The sequence below is a fragment of the Plectropomus leopardus genome, chromosome 20 (assembly GCF_026936395.1).
Source record: "Plectropomus leopardus strain MGB_pleo_1.0 chromosome 20, ASM2693639v1, whole genome shotgun sequence".
Classification (NCBI taxonomy): domain Eukaryota; kingdom Metazoa; phylum Chordata; class Actinopteri; order Perciformes; family Serranidae; genus Plectropomus; species Plectropomus leopardus.
In genome coordinates, this window is record NC_142195.1 from 1404652 (window position 1) to 1430021 (window position 25370).

The 25370-nt window shown below is 41.7% G+C and overlaps 1 protein-coding gene across 4 annotated transcripts in view; it reads left to right on the forward strand.

Moving 5' to 3' along the window:
- tpm2 (tropomyosin 2 (beta)) overlaps positions 1 to 21577 on the forward strand; it is a 35781-nt gene extending 14204 nt beyond the window's left edge. The window contains exons 4-9 of one of the 4 annotated variants that reach the window (XM_042508924.2): positions 795 to 912; positions 2373 to 2443; positions 3123 to 3198; positions 8903 to 8965; positions 9097 to 9166; positions 20689 to 21577. In XM_042508924.2, coding sequence (XP_042364858.1) covers positions 795 to 912; positions 2373 to 2443; positions 3123 to 3198; positions 8903 to 8965; positions 9097 to 9166; positions 20689 to 20771 — 481 coding nt within the window. In that variant the 3' untranslated portion in view covers positions 20772 to 21577. Of the gene's footprint in view, positions 1 to 794; positions 913 to 2372; positions 2444 to 3122; positions 3199 to 5758; positions 5835 to 8902; positions 8966 to 9096; positions 9167 to 12927; positions 13331 to 20688 lie in introns of those variants that run through there. The other 3 variants (XM_042508922.2, XM_042508923.2, XM_042508920.2) reach the window with 3 other exon arrangements.
- The last annotated feature ends 3793 nt before the right edge of the window (positions 21578 to 25370 follow it).

Below are 25370 nucleotides of genomic sequence, written 5' to 3' on the forward strand. Positions count from 1 at the left end.
ACACAGAGAGAAGCCAGCGTGGCGACTAGAAGCACACGCAGAGCACAGAGTCCAGTAAAAGTCTGACTGAGGTGATTACATGACAGAATAGCTGTCGAATTAACTGAGTGTGTTTGGCCGATTTAAAGAAATTGTCCTGTTGGTCAGCTGGAATTTACAAACTCATTTACTTACTCACCTGTTTCGTTGGGTGCGATGTTTCAGATGTCGTAAAAAGGTAAATGCAGGGGTTAAGTATTGTGCTTTTATAATGTCAAAAGGCAGAGTGAAAACAGAGAAGTCAGAATGGAAGCAGCAGAGGCTGAGATATTGTGAGTTTTAGTCTTTAGTATGGGTCAAACTCCAAGAAAACTGCATCCTACATTTACAATAATGCAACAAATAGCATCTTTCAGTAGCGCAACTCCACCTGGTAAACCCCCACACCCCTGAAGGTTTACATGTCCAGTCTGTAATGTGTAGTTTCCAACCTCAAGATGAGATAACCGTGGTGACATCATCAGAGTCATGTTATCAGAATTGAAGCTCCTGTACAGTCAAAGAGGACTTTTTACATTGTTTTAAAAACTGATGCACGATAGGTGAGATTGGTCATGACGTGTAAAAGAGACCCTGTAAATATTACAATGGTATTCAGATCAAACACATGAACATGTTGAATCTGCAGACCCTCCTGACTATGCTGGAGGTGGATGTTACAGGTAGCCCCAGAGGTTAGAATACTGATTTTGCTCACACATGGACGGTTGTTTCTGGCTCACTGCTTACTGCTGTCTGGTCCTCTCGTCACTCAGAGGAATGAAGGTCATTGAGAACAGAGCAACAAAAGATGAGGAGAAAATGGAGATCCAGGAGATGCAGCTGAAGGAGGCCAAACACATCGCTGAGGAGGCTGACCGCAAATATGAAGAGGTGAGGGAACCACTGAACCACAAGGTCTTTGACATGACATCGTGAACAGAAGCTGTGTCACAGTTTTACCACTACAAACCAATACTAAGCATGAAATTTAACATGGAGTAGGTTCAATAAAAAAATTAGATACACTAAAAAAAAAAGCGAAAAACAAGTCAAAGGTGAAGGTGAGCTTGCAGACAGACAGATAATCTTCCAGTTTATCACACACACATGGAAAGACTTTGCTGTTGAAGACAAAAAACAGATGGCAATGTGCCATACCTTCAGCTCAGATATTATGATGGATCTGGCATGAGCAGAAATAGGTGTCAGAAATGGATTTTTAATCATTTATAGTTGAATTTGAATTTCCCAACTTATCAACTAATTTTGTGCATCTTGTGGTAATCTTCTTGTAACTTTTAAAAATAATTTCTTGCAGAATTATGGGCCATTTCTTGTTAAGTTGCTGATCGCAGTGTTTTTATGTTTTTATAGAAATCAAGCCAATTTGCTTGAGGCGAGGTTAGCTTGTTGATTCTTATCTAAGTTTTGGTCTGATAAACAATTAATTAATCAAATTCACTGCCCCAAATGGCTCTTTTCCATCCGGACGAATGCAATTTCTTGTGGGAACGCAGCCAATCAGGCTTTCATCATATGTAAGTGGTTTTTGATGTAGATAGCATCTTGGTTTTGTACCTATAAAAGAGACAAGGCAAATTCGACTCATAATTTTGTTTCTTTTTCCCCTTAAAAATGAGAAAACAAAAATACAAGTTGTTTTCTTATTTCTGACATTTTGGATTTCATCCAATAAACAAACTATCAAAGGTACACAACCAGAAAGGAGCTCTGTGTGTCTGCACTCAACTGCTCATCCTCAACAACCTCATGTATTTCTCAGTAAACTGAAACTGAACTGTGAGAATTTGATGTGGAGGTAAATTAAGGCTTGAATTTTCAGTGAGGATCTATTTTCATAATATTACATTCAGTTTCAGTTTAATTTCAGTTGAGTTCCAAACTCATGAATTCAATATCAAATTGTGTGATTCCAATTCATTTTTAAATGCAGTTATTCAAATTGAGCAATTTAAATTCAAATACAAATGATTCAAATTCAGTTTCTAGTGGTACATATTTCTGCTCATATAACTGTCACAAGGATAACACATCAAATATAAATATATATGTTAAAAAGTTATACACACATTTTTTAAAGTTTGAATTATTTTGGTGAATTTACCACACTAATTGTTAAGAATCTGAAGAACTGAATGAAGTGCAGGCAATGATATTATGACTTAACTTGACTTAGGACTTGGGACCATCACTGAATACAGTATATACTATACACTTTTAGGAATGAATTATTTGTGCCAGTGAGGATACATGCTTAAAGTCAGTGTGATGACAGATCCTCCTTGTAAGAGTATAGAGGAGTGACTTGAGTGTGTGCTGGATGTGTGCAGGTGGCCCGTAAGCTGGTGATCCTGGAGGGTGACTTGGAGCGCTCAGAGGAGCGTGCTGAGGTGGCCGAGGCGTAAGTCAACACCTGCACCATGAAAACTTACACCAACACAAGAGCCACATCCATTATTCATGTTGCCGTAGTAGAGATCATGTGATCACTACTATGGCAATGTGATGTTACACATTCACTTTTCACTGATGAATTTCTTACTTACAATAATATAATCCCTGTAATGTTTCTATTGATAGTAGTGCTGCATGGACTCTTAACAGTTACAATTAATGATTGTATTAGTTAATCTACTAATCATTTTTAATGACTTCATTAATCATTTGGGTTATAAAGTGTCAAATGTGTCAAAAGTGAAAAATGCCAATTGTGAATTCCCAGAGTCAAATATCATATTCTATCTGACACAACATGAATTCACGGTTGATATTTTACTTTATAAATGAACTAAACGATTAAACAATTATTAAAATTGTTGTGGATTTATTTTTTGTTGAATTGATTATTCACCCAAAATATCAGCACCTCAAAGTATTCTTTTAGTGGAGCATCACATAGCCATGTGTGACATAATAATGACACTAATCACATAGAGACCTGGGTGTGTGTGTTTAATGTAAAGCATGTGTGAACACAGCACCACCGCCTGTTTGGGACTTGTTGTTGTTTGTTATTGTTTTATGGCTGCTGTGCCCACTGTCCCCCCCTCACCCCTGACCTCCTGGACTAACCCCTTCAGGCGAGTGAGGGAGCTGGAGGAGGAGCTCAGACTAATGGACCAGAATATGAAGTCCATGATGTGCGGAGAGGAAGAGGTACTGACTGTACAACTCCACCAAGGTCTCATTGTGACCTGCTGCCTTCTGCTCCTCTGACCTGCAGCCTCTCACCCCCTCGCTCTGTTTCCTGTCCTGCCTGCTCCTACCCTCTGGGACATCATGCATGTCCCTCAAGCAGTTCTTAAAGGGATAGTTAAGATTTTCTAAGTGGGGTTACATGGGGTGCTTATTCATATTCAGTCTATTACATATAGTAAATGGTGGTCAATACGTCCCCAGTTGGGAGAAGCATCCTGGGACACTAAGTTATGTACTGCTGAGGATGGGGGCCAACAACAAAATGTGTTTTAGCCACCTAAAAGAAGTCCCACCTAAAAAAAAAACACTTTATATATAAATACATACATATATATATATAGATATATATATCTATATATATAATACATATACACACATACACAAATCTCTCTCTCTCTCTCTCTCTCTTTATATATATATATATATATATATAATGTATATTTAAATACACTACACTAGAATACACTTTAACTAATATTGATTTTTTTTTGCTGAGATGTTTTTTTATGTTGTTAAAATAAATTTTGTTGCCGACCCCTCATCTGTAGTACATTGCTTAGCTTCCCTGTCAGACTCCAGTCTGCTTCTCCAAACTGGGGGTGTGCCGACTGATATTTATTGTGTGTAATACACTGACGAAAAACCCCATACAACCCCGCTTTAGAATATCCATGCTATTCTTTTGAAGGAAAAGTCTGGTGATATTCTATATTGTGAACAAATCCCATGAAATGACCAAAACAAACAATGAACTGATTGACATGAACAGGTTAGGTTATTGAGAGTGTTGGGGCACACTTTAGTTTATTCAGAAGGTCTGATAAGAGAACTACTGAAGAACTACTGCTTAATGAGGGATTACACCGAGTCACAGAGGCTAGTGGAACAGAGGCCTGACAGGAAGTGACTGTATATATTTATATGGACGATGCATCTCCACTTTCTCCCACTTCACCAAATTGAATCCAAGATATCCCAGATACGACTGCTGCAATCTTTCTCTGTTGAAGTCATTTGAAGCCAGAATCTGCACAGTAGCGATCCCTGTGAAGTTTTCGCCATCTGTCTAATCACAACAGCTTTAAAAAGGTGTTTACAAAGTGACAGATAAGGCAGGAAGTCAGGGAATAATGAACTAAACATCATCTAACATGCCAAACAGAGAAAAGTCTAGAAAAGTAAAACAAAAAGACAAGAACAAAATTGGAAAAATGTGAACAAAAAAAGTCAACATCCAAATAAAAGGAATAAAAGTGATAAAAGAGGCAGATCTCAAAAGGCAGTTTAAGTACTAAATGAAAATAGTTTAAGAAAATATAACAATAAAAACAGTAAAAGAAATAATATAAGACAACTACATCACATCAGTGGGGATAAAACAAAGATAAGATGATAAAAACAGATGAATAAGAGAAAGATAAAGTAAATAAATAAATCAAAACATTAAAAGATGGAAATAACAGAACAACAGAAGGATAAGGAAGGGATAAATAGAGTAAGAGCAGCAAAATGAATAAATGAAGAGAGACAAAATTAAAAAGTAAAAAAATAAATGAATAATGGTGACATCACAAAAAAAGAAAGTCTGTAGAAGTTATTTTTAAGAAGGGATTTAAAAGAGCTCACTGATTCTGCAAACCTTATCTCTTCAGACAGGTCACTCCAAAATCGAGGGGCCCTGATCATGACATCACAGCCTGTTTTTATAGCATCAAATAACCCATTTAAACAAAACTTATCAGATAAATGAAGACTTGGGCAAACATCAGGGCAACTGAATTACTAAAATGACAGAAAATGGAGCACTCTATGAGCTACACTGCTGCACTTACTGACATGTTCCTTTGTTACTGTGAACAGATACTCTGAAGTTTATTCTGAGTCAATGTCACACACACCATCCTGCGGACACAAATACTCACTAGAGGACCAAATATGGATCGATCTGCTGCTGAAAATAGTCCCTCTGTTTGACTAATGTTTGATAAACACTCCAGTAACTAGCTCTTTTAGGAAATTATTCAGCCTTTTAAAAAACACAAAGAAAAAAAGACACATTGTACTCATGGGCTGTTTTGGAAGATTTACATCCTCAGTTGGAACATGTGAGTTTTCAGCTGAGAGCCACAGAGTGAAAATCAAAGGTACTGAGAGACACAACTAACATTGTTAGTTTGGGTCTGTACATGGGACTTACTGGAAAAATACAGAATAACAGACTTGGTTTTTAATTTGTGATTATATCCTTATTTGGCTGTAATCAGCCATCCCACCATTCCTACATTTTCATTTGAAAACACCCTGGCATTTTGTTGGCTGTCTTTCTCAGAGTCAGACGTAGCAGAGCAGTTTGGTGACAGATGTCCACCTTCTGTCTCTGAGTGAGACAGACTGAAAAAGGTTTATAACAATGTGGAGTGGGCCTTTGAAAGTATCAGGGTTTGATCTCTTCTGCTGTCCTACCTTTCAAATCACTGCTATTTCTCCTCTTGCTTTTCCTCTCTCTGACCTTGCGCAGTAAATCAGGTGACCTTGAGGAAGAGTTGAAAAATGTCACCAACAACTTGAAGTCACTGGAAGCTCAAGCTGAGAAGGTACAGTAGGAGCTGAGGGACATTCAGCCACAAGAGTGACCCCAACATCAGGACAAAGCAACACAAAAAGACAGTCAGCTTATTCAGAGACACCATGTCCATTACCAACATACAGACAGTCCTCATCAGCCTGCTGCAGAAACTAGGGTTGTGATAACATACTGTATATTGCGATAGCAATTTACGATCACTTCTTTCAACTGCAAATGATGTCCCCAAAGGGAACTTGGGACTTTGTCACTATCTGTTTACTCTAATAAGGTATATAGATTTCAGTCTGGTCACTTCACATTAGTCATTTGTATTGCAGCAAAATATATCTAGTGGAATGAGAAAGCAATTGATTATATTATTCTAGTAGGCTACAAAAAGTCTTATTTGTATTTACAATATTAATTTGGCATCCATGTTTTAATACAGTATGCTGTACACTATTGTTAATTGTTTTGAAAAGACAGAAAGTCTTTAAATTTCAATAAAGGCTTTAAACGGTCGTAGACCATGTTAATAGTTCAGGTAACAAGTAGCCCTACTTTGTGCCTCTCATATTCAAGTACTATCTCTGCTGACATATATATATCACAGATCCTTGACAATAAAACATTAAATGATCACTGTCATTTCCAGTTGGATTAAGGTGTAGAATTGAAAATTCATTCATTGAAATAAGTTTTTCCTTCATGATATCATCACATCATTTTTTAAGCCACATGGTTAGAAGTTAGAGACAAGAGTTTCTGAGTATTCTGGAAATACCTTATTACATACGGGGTGATGGTATATCCGCTTGGCCTTAAGCCTGGCGCACCTCCAATGGTGCCAAAGGAGGACTTGTGCATGGCAAGGGGCGTCCGCTTCCCTGAGCCAGGCCTAGACCTGACTGCATACCAAGGAACAGGTTGAGCTGCAGGGTCTTCAGCTGGGGACCACTGCTCACTGACGTTTCGCCCCTTAACCCAGAACATCTCCCAGTGGCCGGGCTGTGTACAGGGACGTCTCCCTGACACCCCCTGCAGCTCAACCTATGTTGATGTTCCCCCCCAAGACTTGTCTCGTCGTCTCAGCCAGAGCCAGTGGCTTGCTTTCTCTGCTTCCTCCGACAGTTCTTTGGTGGCTTTGCTCAGCCTTGCTCCCCGTAGTCCCACGTCTCTAAGCAGGCGTGGCATGGAACTGCCAACAAAGCCCCTGACTCCCACCTCCACCGGGTACGTCCTTGCTTGCCATCCGCTTTCTCTGCACTCTTCGACCAGGTCTGCGTATTTCACCATCATAGGCAGCTTCCAGTCCCTCCTCCCATGGCACTGTCAACTCTATCAGCAGTACTGACTTCACAGCTGCGAACCACAGTACCACGTCGGGTCTTAGGGTGGTGGAACAGATTTCCTGTGGGAACTGGAGCTGTGGGCCAAGGTCCACTTTCATCTTCCACTCCGCCCCTGGTGTTAACAGCTTGGAGGATGGTGCACTCTTGCTGGGGTTATCTGCGGGTTCACCCTGCCTGTGGAAGTGGATCCTCTGTTGGCTCCTTGATGGAATCTGGATATTCGCCTCCTGCCGACTTTTCTCCAGCACCTCTGCCAGCTTCCTGAGCACTTGGTCATGCCGCCATGTGAATCGACCTTGAGTCAGTGCTGTTTTACATCCTGACAGGACATGCTGGAGTGATGCATTGATGGTCCCGCAGAGGTCACAGGATTGCTCTGTTCCAAACCACTGCTGGAGATTTAGAGGGCTCGGGAGCGTGTCGTAGGTCGCTCTAATGAGGAAACTGAGTCGAGCTTGTGGCAGTTTCCAAAAGTCTGCCCAGTTGATTGCTTGGCTTACAACACCCTCCCAGGTAGTCCACCGCCCCTGCTGCCCCTGTGCCACAGACTTAACTCTGAGTTCATCCTGTGCCACTCTCGTGACCTCTGCAACAACAAGGTCTTTCCTCTCCTTCTTGTTTGCCTTGGACCATAACCTGGGTGGATCACTACATCCAAGGCCTGCCCGCCCTGTTTGGACCCTGCCCACAACCTCCTGGTGTTGCAGCCTGCCAATCAGCTTCTGCACCTCCTCCTCAGCCCTCCATTTCCTTCCAGTTGCAACTCTAACATCTGCTCCTGCTACAGTCTTGTCGGCAGAGTCCCTTAGTTCCATCACCAGTTGGGCCTTCTCCTGCCTATAGCCCAGGGTGATGGATTTCAGGGGTAACTGTAGTGAGTTCCAACCGTAGAGGCCAGCTGCTGAGAAACACCGTGGTAGCCCGAGCCATTTGCGGATGAAGGCGTTGGCTTTTGCCTCCATCTTGTTTACGGCTGATGAGGTGACTTCACACAGTATTAGAGGCCACATCACCCTTGGTTACAGGGTGAGGTGATAGCATCACACCTTGTGCTTTCCGGGTAACTGGCTTGCGTCGATCTTTGCCAGGCCTTCTGACAACTGCTGAAGGATGGTTTTTCCCATATCCTTGTCTGAGAGACCAGATGTATATAGCCTTCCCAGGCTTCGGATGGGCTGGTCCACAATGAGGGGGATGTCTTCGCCACCGATGGTAAAGGTGACTCTGTCATTCCTCTCCCCTTTCCGCAGTGACAGGCTCCTCGACTTCTGAGGCTTGAACCTCATCCTTGCCCAGCTAATCAGCTCGTCCAGCCTCTTCAGAAGTCTGGATGTGCATGGGGCAGTTCGTAGCAGGCAGGTGATGTCATCCATATAGCTCCTTAGGGGGGGAAGCCTCTGACCTGCAGGCAACAGACCTTGAAAACTGTCTCAGACTGTTTTAGTGATGTTTCAGAAAGGCTGATGCTCTGTGACTTAAACGCACTGAGTGTACATGAGAGGTACAAACTGTGTTTGAAATGTAACATAATGACGAGCCTCCAATGCCCTCCAGCTGTCTTTGCATTTTACTGTTAATGTCATGTGATCCCACCTGCCGTTCTTAAAGAAATTCAAATAAGTAATACAACAAAGTGGTATACTCATCATCTGTCTATGAAGTCTGTCTCCTCTCAGTAGTTAAGACTGGAGTCATAAATGCATTTGAATTGCACGTTATTAATCCCTTCCTGTTTGGATTTCAGTACTCGCAAAAGGAGGACAAATATGAAGAAGAAATCAAAGTTCTTACTGACAAACTGAAAGAGGTGAGAACTCTGTCATGCTGTTACTGTTTCTGTTGCTTCCTCCTCTATCTGAACTGGTATGAACTGGTAACTGGTGTGTATTCATGCATGTCACTGTGCACATGATGACACATGATGTGCTGTGGTTTCAGGCTGAGACTCGTGCAGAGTTTGCAGAGAGGTCTGTGGCCAAGCTGGAGAAGACCATTGATGATTTGGAAGGTATGCAACACTCACCTGTCGTCTCTGCCTTTTCTCCCCCTGACAGCACTAACATGTCAGCTCTCTGAAATACTGTGAATATGCCTGAGGAGCAAAAGGCTTCACTAACTCCAGTCCTGCTGTTGAAGCTCAGTTGATGTCTGGCTGACAGCTGTACTGTGTCCTGCATTTTTGACTGATGCAGTCTTTAATAATTGGAAGGACCCTCTTTCTAAATCACTGCATTTGCGTGGTTATGTAACTTGAGAAGTGGCTTGTTCCTAGTGGTTAAAAATACAGGAGGCCACTGAGTGTAACTTACCTAATGACAGAATGATGATGCACAGTCTGTTTCCATGCACAGCTTAGTGGAGCTACAATTATAGCTCGATTAGGCCATTCAATTGGACTGCTGTCCTTGTCTCAGTATACGAACACTTTAATCCATTTAATTTAATCCACCAAAACAGGTGGAGATCTGCCCTCTTTCAGCTAGTAGCTAAAAACCTGTATTATTTTTACAGTCTATGTTATAGACTCAATCACATATAATCAAACAGTGCTGAGCAAACTCTGCCTTCATTGATTAGTTTGAAGCCACCTAAAACAAATCAATATCAGTTCAAGTGTAGCCTCACTGCTTTACTGTGCTGAAAGACAGCCCTTAGCGATGGGGGTTTGAAGCTGTTTTATCAAAAACAGTAGATTCCACTGAGAAACAGTCATTTTACTCCACTGAATGGCGGAGTTGCTGCTATACTGCTGCCTCCATCAGCTGCTGTGGAAGCTAAAGAGGAGACCAGATTCAGATATAGTCAAAACTTACACTGATATTGATTTTTTTAGGTGGATAAAATATGGTTTGCTGCGTCCACAGCAGGACATTGCTTAGCTTCCTTGGTGATGTTGTGAGACTGTACTTTATATATGGGGGGATGGCTGAAGTGTGACTTTTGCATTTCAACATAAGTCCCTCCTCAGTGCTTACATTCTTTTAAAATGCCTGAGTATTTTGCAGCACCCCTTCCTCCCTATTAAGTATTTGTAAACACAGAGGGAGGCGACTAGAAGCACATGCAAAACACAGAGTCCAGTCTAAGTCCGACTGAGGTGTTTACATGACAGAATAGCTGGACTTCCAATTACGGTTTTTCCAATTGAATTATTTGGGTATGTCCGACTTTAAGAAATTCAGTTTAGTCTGATTTTAGTTGGATTAACATGTTTACATGTATTTTAAAAGTCCAGTTTTAGTCAGATTAACACAATAATTCCACTTTTTCTGACATCATGTAAATGTACTGACTGAGACACATTATCTCTTTGGTTTTCATCTTTGCAGTCTTATGGTCTTGATGAGAATGATCAGAATCTGTAAAGGCTTAATGTGAACCAAATCAGTGAAGTTTTCCTTGGCGCTCTCAGGTGCCACCCTGAGATTTTAAACTTTGTGTTGAAACAATGTGGTTAATATGTGCAAATGAACTGTGGTAAACTTTCCTCCATCTAACCACTGCCTAGATGCCCCCCCGTAGTCCCCCCCCCCCACCGCAGCAAAACACAGCCTATCAACATAATTTACATTATTTGGTGGTGGTTCGCTGGCTCCAGGGCTGTTTCCGCTGAAACTACAGGCTGTACTTCTGCACTTTCGTGTTGCCTGCCAACCATGCTGCCACTGCAGACACAAAGAGTATAGAGACAGATCAAGAGACTTAACCGCCTCTCTCTCTCTTTCTCCCTCTCAAACTCTGACCGAAATCAAACAGTGAAACTAGGCAGCGCTGATCAAATATAAAGCAAAACAATGTAACTGCACTGTCTATTTCTCTCCTCACTGTTTAACTGTAATACCAGATCGCCAGTCGCCATTGTTTCACACTGACCTGTCCATGTGTGACATTGCCCATCAGCGGGAGCACTTAATGGTCTGTTGTGGCACGCTGCGTTCTGTTAGTTGTTTGTAGTCTTGGACGTACTAAGACGTACATGTCAGCACTCAGACACAAGGGCAGAGACTCTGGGTCTCATTCATGAGCAGAATGAACTGTTAGCAAAAGGAAATTAACGGAATTCTGGAATTCATCAATATGTTAGTAGCTCTGATCTGTTTGGTACAACAAGCATTTACTCAAATTGTTTGCAGTTGGACACAATTGGGACAGTGTGTAAAAAAATATATATATAGATATATATATGTATATTCAGGGGCAGAATTATCAAAGCGTGAGCAGAGTTAAGCTGTGTGTCTTTGAGGATTCTCATTCATCCAGGCCACAGGATCTTCAAGTGCCAAGTCACAGCCAACTGGACTTGCTGTCTTAGTCCTGTGAATATTTGCCAAGTCCAAACTAAAATATCGGGAAGAACCTGATGCAGCATCAGGCTTCCTGTGGCACCTTGACAGAGCCCTGCAGCCTGCAGGTTCAAACAGGACTTTCATTTTAATTCAAAGGGAGGGCAACAAACTTTATTAGTATAGTGCATTTCAAACACAGACTGCTTTACATACATTCAGTCAAGACAACAGAATAAATGAACGAAGATGAGTGAAGTAAAAAGAAACTAAGTACTTGTAGTCAAGTATTGCACTAAAATTCAGTTTCGAGATATTTGTGTACTTGAGTATTTCCATGTTATGCTACTTCTTACAGTAGTTCTACTCCACTTGTTCCAAAAAGAAAAAGAAAATAATCAAAGCAAGACTTTACCTGCAAAATGACCATCTCAGTTACTCACCACAAGTTATGCTGAATTCTTGAAGAAAAAGTTGTATTCTGTTAAACAGAGAATCCAATAAAGGCAAATATTCTTCATGAAATGAAGTTAAAGGGGACCACATTTAACAACAGCAAAACACTGGCTTACAAACTCTCACACAATTTGTATAGTATAATCAAATTCTCAGTCCCAAACACATGCATTTTCACTGAAACACCTCAGTACCAACAGCCTCATGCACTGCTGAGTTTTGTGCCTGGGCAGTGTTGGAAGTGAAGTGTTGGAGCTCTGCCCAGATTTCAGATGAGGACCTTTGTTACATGTCATGAGTACATTTACTTTCATAATTTAAGTACATTTTTCTAATAATACCTTATAAATCTTGAGTGCAGGACTTTCACTTGTAATGGACTACTTTTACATTGTGTGTAAAATAAAGTATTGGTGACTAGTTGCACATTTTTACCACATATGCTTATGAGTTTCAAAAGGAGGTAAGACTTATTGGTGAAATGATGGGATTTTCTGGACACATCTGAGTCAGAGACAGACAGCACACATATTGTTTTCAGGAAGTGAGGACTTCTAACATGGCTTGCAGAGGGTTCCCTCAATAATGCCATTAACAGTTTCATTGGCAAAGCCGTTTTGATGTGAGGTGTGTGTGTCCTCATACTGATTCTATTGTCCCTGGCATGACTTGTATACAGAGGTGCTCAGTTGAGCATTCCTTGATAACTCTGCATGTGTTTGTATGGATTTGGTGTGGATAGAGATCTGGGATTACATCATTTGGCTGAATGAGCTTCAAGTTGAAACTTAAGGTTTGTGCTGCAGTAACCTGCTGATGTGATGACAGTAACAGCAGTGAGTCAGTCAGAGTTAGGGTTGCCAGTTTCACTGCTGTTTTAATTCTCTTGTGGTTTTATGTTTCTGACTCCTGTCCCTTCTCCTCATTCCGTTTCCATTCTGTGCATCTGTCTGCTCTGTCCCTCGTCTCTCTATCTGTGTGTGTGTGTGTGTGTGTGTGTGTGTGTGTGTGCTTGTGTGCCCTCCTCCAGATGAAGTATATGCTCAGAAGCTGAAGGGTAAGGCCCTCAGTGAGGAGCTGGACCTGGCCCTCAACGACATGACTACACTGTAGCGGCTCTCTCACTTCCTCTTTGCTACTGCTTCCTGTCTGATCTCCTCTCCGCCTGCTTGCTGGTGTTTTGTTCCATTCCACAGTGGTATCAGGGGCTAGAACGTTCTAGAAATGTAATGTTCTGAATCCACCCACCCTACAGTAAGCCGTATGTGTACTACACAGCACTAGTCTTTGTACAGAGGGATAAGTTATTGCTCAGCCAGTCACTGCTGTGTGTCTGCAGGTTCACTCAGTTGATGTCCTCTCTTTATTGAATTCTCATATAAACCTGCCCCCCTCTGTAATAAATGTATTAAAGCTCTCTTGACTTTTCTGTCTCCCTCTAGTCTTGTCTTCTTTCTCTTCTGTTTCCTTCTTCTTTTTCACATTTAGAAATGCTGAATGATCAGTGAACATCTGCTTTGTAGAACACCATGATATAGTTGTAGTGTGACGTGTTTTTATGTATTTGTGCTTTATACATAAGCCCTAGTAGAAGCCCTTTTGTTTTTGTTCTTTTTGTAGCAGACCTCACTATGGTTTCAAATTAATGGAAGGAATTAATTACATGGGCTTAAAAGAAAATAGTCGTTGCTGATGAGCATTCATGCAACATGGAGGGAAACACACATATATAACAAAATTCTTCCACCAAAATTTGTGTGTATGCAGGTTTTTTAAACCAGCTAAAATTGACTTATTTCCTATTGACAGTAGAGCAGAGCTGTGTACATGGTTCTGTAGCAGACGAGGATACGTTTCTGTGTGTGTGTGTGTGTGTGTGTGTTTTTGTGTGTGTGTGTGTGTGTGTGTGTGTGTGTGTGTGTGTGTGTGTGTGTGTGTGTGTGTGTGTGTCACACATGTAACGGTTTAAAAAGGGGATTTATTAAGTAATTAGCAATTAATCAAAATGATTAATTAATTAATAAATCAATACCAAAATACGTAACTATAACTCATAATGCAAAATTATGACTCATAAACATGAATTGGTTTAAAACCTCAGAGAGCCACCCATTAAAATAGAATGGTTGACAACCCATTTTGCCTTATACATTAATCTAGTCTCCTAATTTGAAGGTTGCTACAGAGTTCCTTTTTCAGGTGTACAGGCACCTGACATTATACACACACACATCACAAGATCAAGTGTCTTTATAAATGAAAGGTTTCTTATACTATTCACTACACAGCAAAATTACTCCTAGAAAACTACAACTGAATCAGTTTAATAATCAGTAGGGATAAATGATGAAACAGTGAATACAACAAAGACACCAAGTAAATAAAATGACTAAATGAACAACAAACTCATCAATTAAGAAACAATAAAATGAGAGGATGAAAACCAGTGAGGAACTGAATTAGATGTGACATCTGGACTTGATCAGGTTAAGATTGAAGAAAAGTCAATGTCAAGCATTGATCAACAGCAGAGAGGCAACCTAAACCCACCCAACCTAACCCATAAAACATTGAAAGAAAAGATAAAGAAGAGGCCTGATCAGAGAATAACCCATAATTGTATTAATGGGAGATCCTAACCTAGGTCTAACACTTCCCATGTGTACCTATCATTTAAGAGCATCAGCCCCATAACAGCACAGAAAAGATCGTTTTACCTCCCTCAGAAGTCTCAATGCCAGAGAAACGGTCCGCTCTGGAAAGTTGCAGTGCGGCCTTTGTGAGGACACTGGACAGGCAGCTCATTTAGACTCCTGTGGTTCCAGTGGCTGACCTCGGTCAGTTTGAACATTGCCAACTCGGCTTGAGTTTGATTCCTCCATCTCTCTCTCTCCATAAACAGGTGGATCATCTTCTGACACCTAATGTGGCTGAGATGAGATCATGATGACAGCTTATCAGGCTTCGTCTCATTCAAAGTCTCTCTTTGTCTCACAGTCTCTCTCGTGCAAAGTCCTCTGGTTCTAAGTCGTCATTGAGAACACGTGTATCAGGGGCTAGCAAAGTAGATTACCAGCAGCTCACAGTTTGGCCTCAAAATCGGCATGTGAGTAAAGTTCCAGTTCTGTAGGTTTGAGATCTCCACACAACATTTCAAAGTGCGTTTTACTTTGAATACGAAAATCAGTTAATGTGGTCCTCTCTTACAGTCTGGAGATGTGCGGATATGTCACGTGTTGGTTGTCCAACAAAGACATAAATTGTCAGTTTCTATGATGTAGAGATCTCCTGATGTCTCCTTGAGTCTTTGCAGGAGCTCAGTTGACAGCTCCTTGCCCCAGATGAGTCGTAAGTTAACTCAAACTGTTGCTCAGGCAATAAAATCTGTCGTAATTTAATTCTGACTACAAGACTTGTAAGTTCAACAAGGCATTTAGGTCCATTAGCTGACCCCGAGGTTCATCTAAGGAATCTTCAAAAGAAATTTCAGTTTTGGGTAGGCATTTGAATATCTTCTTATCAAGAATTGTTCTCATCATCCACTACACACTCGACGTCGTGGACAAGGGAACAGGTTAGTAAACAATAAAAAACAGCATGATGAATGTCGTGGAAACTTTATGGTGGTTACTTCTCTTTATGTATCTCCCACTTATTGAGTCTCTCTCTCAAACTCGGTGCAGACGAATTTGTATTGATGTTTGAATGCTACTCAGGCAGAGACAGATGATATTTTGTCATGCCCTGTTGTTGCATCTTGCCATAAAGGATCCCAAATTAGCACATTAACCCAGGCATTGTGTTTCCATCACTGCATCAGAGGCGGAGATCAATCAATCAATATTTATTTCTGTAGCCCTTTACAATTACCAAAAAGGTACCCAAAGTGCTTTTCAGCAGTGTCAGAAATAATAGTGTAGATAAACAGTGTAAATAACAATAAAACAAACGAACCATAAAACAACACATAAAAAATACTGAGGGAGAGGTGCTACACAGCTGCAAAGTGTTAAAAGCCTTTCAGAAAAGATAAAACAAGATAGAACAGTATAAACAGGACAGCCTTAGTTACAGATTATAAGCCATTATAAAAAAGTAAGTCTTCAGTTTAGACTTAAAAAGGCCGAGATCAGTAGTGGTGAAAATATCAGGGGGCAGCTTGTTCCACAATCTGGGAGCAGCGACAGCAATGAACGGTCACCCCACTTCTCCCCACATATTTCAACCTTGGGACATCTAGCAGAAGCTGACCAGAAGAATGCAAGGCGGATAGTTGAAATCTCTGACAAGTAGAGAGGAGCCAGGCCGTGAATGGCATTAAAAACAAACAAAAGTTAAAAATCAATTCTAAACCTGTGTTGGTTAAAAATCTGGCAGCAGCATTCTGTACAAGTTGGAAACAAGAAAGGGATGACTGGCTAAGGCTGACGTAAAGGGCATTGCAATAATCGAGTCTCAAACTAACGAATGCATGAATTGTCTTCTCAAGGTCCTGCCGATTGAGAAAGGGCTTCACCAGCAGGAGACAGAGCTGAAAACGTTTGTTCTAACAACAGAACTGATCTGTTTATCAAATTTCAGGCCATTGTCGAGTATTACCCCAAAATTTTTTACTTCCAGTTTAAGGAAGAGAGAGCCAGAATGCCACAATTTGTTTCAATAGCATTAGGCGTACAAGAGGAGCTAAACAAAATACATTCAGTTTTGCTGCCGTTCAATCCATCCATCCATCCATCTATCCATCCATTTTCTTCCGCTTATCCGGGGTCAGGTCGCGGGGGCAGCAGCCTAAGCAGGGAAACCCAGACTTCCCTCTCCCCGGCCACTTCGTCCAGCTCTTCCTGGGGGACCCCGAGGCGTTCCCAGGCCAGCTGTGAGACGTAGTCTCTCCAGCGTGTCCTGGGTCTTCCCCGGGGCCTCCTACTGGTGGGACGTGCCCTGAACACCTCACCAGGGAGGCGTCCTGGAGGCATCCTAATTAGATGCCCGAGCCACCTCATCTGGCTCTTCTCAAAGTGGAGGAGCAGCGGCTCTACTCCGAGCTCCTCCCGGATGACCGAACTTCTCACCCTATCCCTAAGGGAGAGCCCAGCCACCCTACGGAGGAAACTCATTTCGGCTGCTTGTACCCGCGATCTTGTTCTTTCGGTCACTACCCAAAGCTTGTGACCATAGGTGAGGGCAGGAACGAAGATCGACCGGTAAATCGAGAGCTTTGCCTTTTGGCTCAGCTCCCTCTTCACCACGACAGACCGGTGCAGAGTCCGCATTACTGCAGACGCCGCACCGATCCGCCTGTCGATCTCCCGTTCCATCCTTCCCTCACTCGTGAACAAGACCCCGAGGTACTTAAACTCCTCCACTTGGGGCAGGACTTCGTCCCCAATCCGGAGGGGGCACACCACCCTTTTCCGGCTGAGAACCATGGTCTCGGATTTGGAGGTGCTGATTCTCATCCCAGCCGCTTCACACTCGGCTGCGAACCAATCCAGTGAGAGCTGAAGGTCACGGCCCGATGAAGCCAACAGGACCACATCATCTGCAAAGAGCAGAGACCCAATCCTGAGGTCACAAAGGGCAGCCCTGGCGAAGTCCAACCCTCACCGGAAACGAGTTCGACTTACTGCCGGCAATGCGGCTTAAGCTCTGGCACCGGTCATACAGGGAACAGACAGCCCGTATCAGGGAGTCCGAAACCCCATATTCCCGGAGAACCCCCCACAGGACTCCCCGAAGGACACCCCCAAGCCTGGCTCCAGGGGGGGGCCCCGGTGACCTGCGTCCGGGCGAGGGGAACTCCGGACCATTGGTTGTCATCATCATAAGGGTCTTGTGAGCTACACTTTGTCTGGTCCCTCCCCTAGGACCTGTTTGCCATGGGTGACCCTACCAGGGGCATGAAGCCCCCGACAACTGAGCTCCTAGGATCACTGGGACACGCAAACCCCTCCACCACGATAAGGTGGTAGTTCAGGGAGGGGTGCTGCCGTTCAAGTGCAAAAAATTATGCCAGCCACTGCTTTATGTCACTAATACAGAACAGTAAGTTATTAAGTGTAGTGCCTTTGTTGGGTTTCATGGGCAAATATAACTGTAAGTCATCTGCATATAGATGGAAAGACAGGTTATGTTCAGTTATAATTTATCCCAGTGGTAGCAAAAGAGGGTAGGGCTGAGAATAGAACCTTGTGGCACCCCACAAGGGAGAAATGCGTGTGATGACTGGAGGTCACCAATCAACACAGAGAAGCTTCTATTAGCCAGGTACGACCTAAACTATTGAAGAGCAGTGGCATGGATGCCTACAAACTGCGCCAAGACGAGATATGAGGACTGCATGATCGACTGTATCGAAAGCTGCTGTTAGATTCAGGAGCACTAGCACAACGGGGTTCCCAGTATCCACAGACCGGGCATTGTCATTGTGCACCTTTAACAGTGCTGACTCAGTGCTATGTCGGTATTGGAAACCAGACTGGAATTTCTCAAGGATTGAATTTGACTCTAAAAATGACTAATTGTATAAAAACAACTTTTTCTAAAACTTTAGAAAGAAAAGGCAGATGGGAGACAGATCTAAAATTAGACAGCACAGAGGGATCAAGATGGTTTTTTTTTTTTGGTTTTTTTTTAAGGAGGGGCCTAACCACAGCATGTTTGAAGGCAGCTGGGACAAACCCTGAACACAGACAAGAGTTAGTAAAAGCAAGCAGACTTGACCCAACAGAATTAAACAGGTACAAGAAAAACAACAACTCAGGAGAGGGAGATGACAAGCCAAACACAGTGGCACTATCTTTCCCAGCTCTTTTATAAAATGAGATGATAAATACCCATGACTACTGTAGAGTCATTTGACATGAGTGTGAATGCCAGTTATAACCTTTTCCATTACTTTAAAAAGCAAGATGAGACAGGTGTTAGTGTTTTCTTTTACAGTGGGAAAGGAGGCTATAGTACATGTCTGCATTTCTCTGCCCAGCAAGCTAAGAATTGAGATTTTATTCCAAACAGGCTCATACATGTTTGTCCGTGGTGACCAAAAGGCAAATACAAAAAAAATGGCTAATGCACATCTATTTAACATCAAACGGTGAATTGAATTCCGTTTTTTTCCAATTAAGGCAATTTACAAATAGTGGGTCAAGCATTTAACTCACCACAGAGCACCTTGTCTTACCACTCTTTACTTGGGACACTGACAACACCAGTCTCCACTCTTTTTTTTAAAGCAATTTTGTATTGAGTAGCCTGATACATGCATGCATGTGGTTAAGTTTTGTCTGCAGAGATCTGTGTACAGTTCAGTTCAAACTTCATCTTCAATCTGTCAGGCTAGGTTTGAGGAATGTGTAAGCAGTGTACCTTAGTGTAGACGTGACACACGTAGAATGACGCTGGAACAGGCAGAGTTCAGTGTACAGGACTGTCACACAGAGTTGAACACTTTTTAAAAAATCTTTTTAAAACATCTGTTTAACCTGAAATCATAATGCTTTACTTGGAATTAGTTTAAACATGAAGCAGTAAATAATAAAAAAACAAATAAATAAACATAAACAGAATAATAATAGTGACAGTGCACTCGTTGTTAGTAGAATTTCAGCATTGCATAGGCACAGAAATGGTTTTGACTTCTTCCTATCTGTCAAGCCTGTCATGTCAGGCAAGATCCCAGCCACAGTCACATGACAGTTCAAACCTTATGTGACCTCAGTGAGTGCGATATGACATTTGTTTTTTGTCAGTTTTCAATGCTGAACAAAGAAGCTCACTTTCCTTGAGGATTTGATATTGTTGCATTGGAGTCTGAAACACTACCCTGCAGTTGGGACCTCACAAAGTGAGTCAAAGTGTGACAGCTGTTGTCCCCACAAAGATCGTAACACACCCTTACATCAAAGCTGAGTTTCTCTTTGAGTAACCTGAGAAACCTTGGAATAAATCCTTGTCAGTAGTGTGTTGTTTGTATGGCATGAGTTTGATGGCTACTATTCAATCTTTTTTTACCAGGAAACTTTTGACAGTTTTGTATGACTCTCTAGAGTTTTGTAAAATGACAATTACTGCAATGCAGTTGTTTGCCTCTGTGCACCAGTCAGGTTGCAGTTACATTTTACAACCATGTCTGTGGAAACATGGATCCTACACACACATCTTCCCCCCGGCAGCACAGAAGATCTCTACAATCAGCACATTTTCAAGATGTCTCCCCTTCTCTGTTTTTGCAGGACATTGTGATGCCACAGTGAGGTTGACCTTGGAACTTTTGAATATAAAATGCCATATCTCTGTATCATTATATTCTATTAGAAATTTAATGAAATGTTGCCAGAATTAGTGCAACAATTCTTGCGTTATGGCTAAAACCATGTTTGTGACATTACAGCGACCTTGACCTTTGACCTTCGACCACCAAATTCTAAACAGTTCATTGTTGAGTCCAATTTGGCTTTTTGTTGCAAAAAATTCCCTGAGGGTGTTCTTGAGATATTGCATTCACCAGAATGAGATGGATGCGAGGTCACATTGACCTTGATATTTGACCACCAAAATCCAATCAGTTCATTGTTAAGTCCAAGTGAATGTTTGTGCCAAATCTGAGGAAAGTCCCTCACGGTGTTCTTGAGATATCACATTCACAAGAACAAGATGGACTGGGTCACAGTGCCTTTGATCTTGGATCACCAAACTCTAATCAATTTATCCTTAACTCAAAGTGAACGTTTGTGCTGAATTCCCGAAGGAGGTGTATTTCGAAACTCACCTGTGACTTTATTCTCTCCTCCAGAGAAACTGGCCCAAGCCAAAGAGGAGAACCTGGACATGCACCAGGTGCTGGACCAAACCCTTCTGGAGCTCAACAATCTATAGAGACCTCTTCAGAGCTAGAAGAACAGCAACAAGAAGCTCTCCGTGTACACACACATACACACACGGATAGAATCTGTAACATCAACAGCTGTTATACTTAAAAAAAGAAAAACGAGTAATCTGAGGATTGATGTAAATCTAAGGAACCCCTAAAGTAACATGAGTAAGGAAGTCTGTTGCAAATTGAAAGCTTAAAACTGCTGCATGCACTGTACAAATAAACAGAATTGATCTCATCAATTATCATCAATATCATCATATACTTAAAAAAAAACAAACAAGTAATCCGAGGATAGATGTAAATCTAAGGAACCACTAAAGTAACATGAGTAAGGAAGAGTCTGTTGCAAATTGAAAGCTTTTTGTGTGCGTTAAAAACTGCTGCATGCACTGTTCAAGTAAACAGAATTGATCTTATCAATTATCATCAATATCATCATGTACCTAAAAAAAAAACAAGTAATCTGAGGATTGATGTACATCTGAGGAACCGCGAAAGTAACATGAGTAAGGAAGAGTCTGTTGCAAATTGAAAGCTTTTTATGTGCATTAAAAACTGCTGCATGCACTGTACAAGTAAGCAGAATTGATCTTATCAATTATCATCAATAAAAAGTCCCTTGCATTCACATGTAACTATCTTGTGTGCACTTGAAAGTCACCCATGGACACAGGTATCTCAACTTTTGTACCAAAAAAGGCTTCTGTTGTTTGACGAAATATGATATAAATATATTTCTCATTGGACATGTTCATGAATGTAGCAAATTTCTATGTTAAAAGACGAATTAAATACATTGCTGGGAGCTGTGGTAGTGACATCATAACTGAATAAAGGTTTTATATATTGTAAAAAAAAAAAAAAAAAAAAAAAAAAAAAAAGTATATTCCTGATATGACAAAAAATCATACTTCAAAGATATCTTTGGGATGCTGGCAACTTTTTACAGTGATATTATTTTAACATACTTGTCTGAATGTGACAGGTCAAACATGTTTTCATTTAGTTAGCCACTTTGCCAGACGGTTACACAGTATGTTCAGTACTGCTGAACTGTGATCGACACACAGACACAAAGAATTGGTTACAATAGTGACTCCTGTCTGTTTTTGTGTATTTACTCTGACATGAACTAAAGTAGCTGAATTAATTGTTTCTGAGTTATTACCCATGATGCAAAATCATCATAGTAAGCCTTGTGGATTAAACAAAGCAAGTGACATGGTGTCATTGTCAGTGAATCTCTCAGTTTACTTACATAAATCCCATTAAACTTCAGCTAGATGTTTGTGATGAGGTGACAGTGACCATACAGCTGGTATATCACTTTCCCATATTTGGCCTGTTGGTTCCTTCACATTTTAGCTACCACTGCACAGGTAAGTGCTTTAGTAGTTTACCAAATTAAGGATATCAGAAAAAAATATTACAGAACTATAATAGGTGACATAAAGAGAAAAAAATATGTGCTTACAATGGGCCTCAAGTAAAAAAAGGATATACCAGGATTTGTTCTAATTTTGTTAGTCCCACTGTTGCTTTTTTACCAACATTTTCTTGTTTTGCTTTTCTCTTAGGTAATAGAACATTTTGCGAGTGGTCCAGAGTACTTGTACCAAGATAAGAGAAAAACATCTTGCTCTCACAGTCCACAGATTGTTGTCCAGTGCAAGGAAAATAGGCTTTGTATTTGAGGAACATTTAAAAAAAATGCATGAATATCATTTAATAAACTTTAAATGAGGTTTTAGAGTTATTATAATGACCGCATTATTCAATTTCAGGGCTAAAGGAATACTATTATATTTGGTGAATTGCGCCCAGTGACTGTGATTTCTGTTACTGTGTGTCCCTCTGCTGACCAGAGCTGGAATGTAACTAAGTACATTTACTCAAGTACTGCACTCATGTACAAATCTGAGGTTGATTTTACATTACCTGAGTATTGTTCATGATGGTAACAGCAGAGGGGAAGAAACTGTTTTTGAGTCATGAGGTTTTGGTCGTGATGGGCCACAGCCTCTTGCCAGAGGGGAGGGTCTCAAAAAGTCTGTGTCTGGGGTGAGAGGGTTGGCCACAATTTTACCTGCATGCCTCAGGGCGCTGGAGGTGTACAGGTCATGGAGAGATGGCAGGTGGCAGCCAGTCACCCTCTTCATGTCCCTCACTGTGGCTGCAGCATACTAGACTGTGATGGAGGAGGTGAGGATGGACTTGATAATGGAGGTGTAGAAGTACACCATCATTGTCTTTGGCAGGTTGAACTTCTTCAGCTGCCGCAGGAAGCACATCCTCTGCTGGGCTTTCTTGATGAGGGAGCTGATGTTCAACTCCCACTTGAGGTCCTGGGTGATGATGGTCCCCAGGAGGCGGAAAGACTCCACAGTGGAAACTGGGGAGTCACAGAGGGTGATGGAGGCAGGGGCAGCAGCGATCCTTCTGAAATCCACTACCATCTCCACTGTCTTCAGAGCATTAAGGTCTAGGTTGTTCTCGCCGCACCAGGTCACCAGATGGTCAACCTCCCACCTGTAGGCTGACTCATCCCCACCAGAGATGAGTCCAATGAGTTGCTTGACGGACTGATGACTTGAGGTGCAGCTGTTTGTGTACAGGGAGAAGAGAAGAAGAGAGCACAAAGAACGCAGCCTTGAGGGGAGCCGGCGCTGATGGTTCTTCTGTCAGAAACATGCTTCCCCAGCTTCACCTGCTGCTTCCTGTCAGACAGGAAGTCTGTGATCCACCTGCAGGTGGAGTCAAGCACGTTCAGCTTGGTGAGCTTGTCCTGTAGCAGAGCCAGAATTATTGTGTTGAGAGCAGAGGTGAAATCCACAGGTAGGATCCTGGCATATGCTCCTGCTGAGCCCAGATGCTCTAGGACGAAGTGGAGGGCCAGGTTGACAGCGTCAACTACAGATCTGTTGGCTCTGTAGGCGAACTGTAGTGGGTCCAGAGGAGGGTCCATGATCACTTTTGGGTGTGACAGTACAAGGCACTACTCAGAGGACTTCATCACCACAGAGGTCGAGGCGACGGGTCTTTAGTCATTGAGTCCTGTGGTCTTTGTTTTTTTAGGGACAGGAGTAAAGGCCTTGAAGCAGGTTTGTACATGGCATGTCTGCAGCGAGGTGTTAAAAATGTCTGTAAATACTGGAGACGGCTGATCTGTGACACATTCTGGTCCAACTGCTTTGCTGCTTTGGTTCTGTCTCCTGAAGATCTTATTGACATTCCTTTCATGATGGACAGAGGTGTTGGTGAGGTGAGGGGGTAGGGGGTTGAGTGAAGCTGGGGTGGATGGTTGTGCTGAGTCCTGGGCCCCTGCTGTGGTGAGGGTGGCGGGGGTTGTGAGTTGTGGAATGGAGTCATCATGGGGGATGGTTTCAGGACTGTACTACTGTCTTTCAAAGCGGCAGTAAAACTCATTCAGGTCGTTGGCAAGGCATGAGTCATTCACAGAGTAAGGGGTTTTGTAGTAGGCTTGTAGTTGGTGAGCTGTCTAAAATCCCTCCAGAGTGAGCCAGCGTCTCTGTCTGTGAACCGTTTTTGCAGTTTTTTAGAGCAGACGCTTGGCTTCACTCACCCCTAATACTGATACTAATACTAAAAGTTTAATCAGTATATGGTTTATAAGTAAATGCAAGCATTTCCTTTAATAAACTTTATTAGGAGATGTGCTATCATTATTATCCAACCTTGCCCTGTAATTTTAACTATAATTGCTCTTATTTAGTTTATTAGTTGTAACTGGGGGCTGGGGTGGTTGGAGCCTATCACAGCTGTCATTGAGTGAGAGGCAGATTTCACCCAGGAAAGGTCACCAGACCATCACAGGGCTGACACATAGAGACGGACAACCATTCACACTCACATTCACACCTACAGACAATTTAGAGTCACCAAGTAACCTGACCGGCATTATTTTATTTAACCTTTATTTATGCAGTTTTGTCCTACTGAGATTATAAAATTACTATACTTAGAATCTCTTTCAAGGGAGACCTGGCCAAGACAGTCAGCTGTGAAAACACAAAGTTCCAGGGTTAAGGTAAACTGATATTTTGAGGTATCATTTCTATTAATGTACTGAGTAATGTCTGAGTAAAGTCTCTGTGGACAGTTTTCTCCAAGTGTCCAACTGCTAAAATCCAGCAGAGAAAAGATCTTAGCTGATAAAAAAATGTTGACACGTTTTCTTCAGTGATGGGTGCTCAGAACAGTGAACACGATGATCAGCAGAGCTGGTGTGGTTCGTCTCTCAGGCTGCATACAGGCTGCCTTATGTCACTGTTGGAGAAAGTCTACAATATTGATATTATTATATATTATATATAATATATGATATTTTTATATACTCCCAAAACAAGGATAGAAAAGACCAATACATACGCATCTTTCGAAAACAAGTTTTATTTTTTTTGTTATATTAGCATTATAGAAACAACATTGACCAATATACTTATTTCTTAAGAATTTGGCTACTGAGTTAATTTTAAAAAGGTATTCTAAAGATGCAGAAGGAGGAACAGACACTCATTAGACATTCTTTTTAATGAATAAACTGTCTGATTTGTTTGGGGATTAGGTTTAGTTTATAT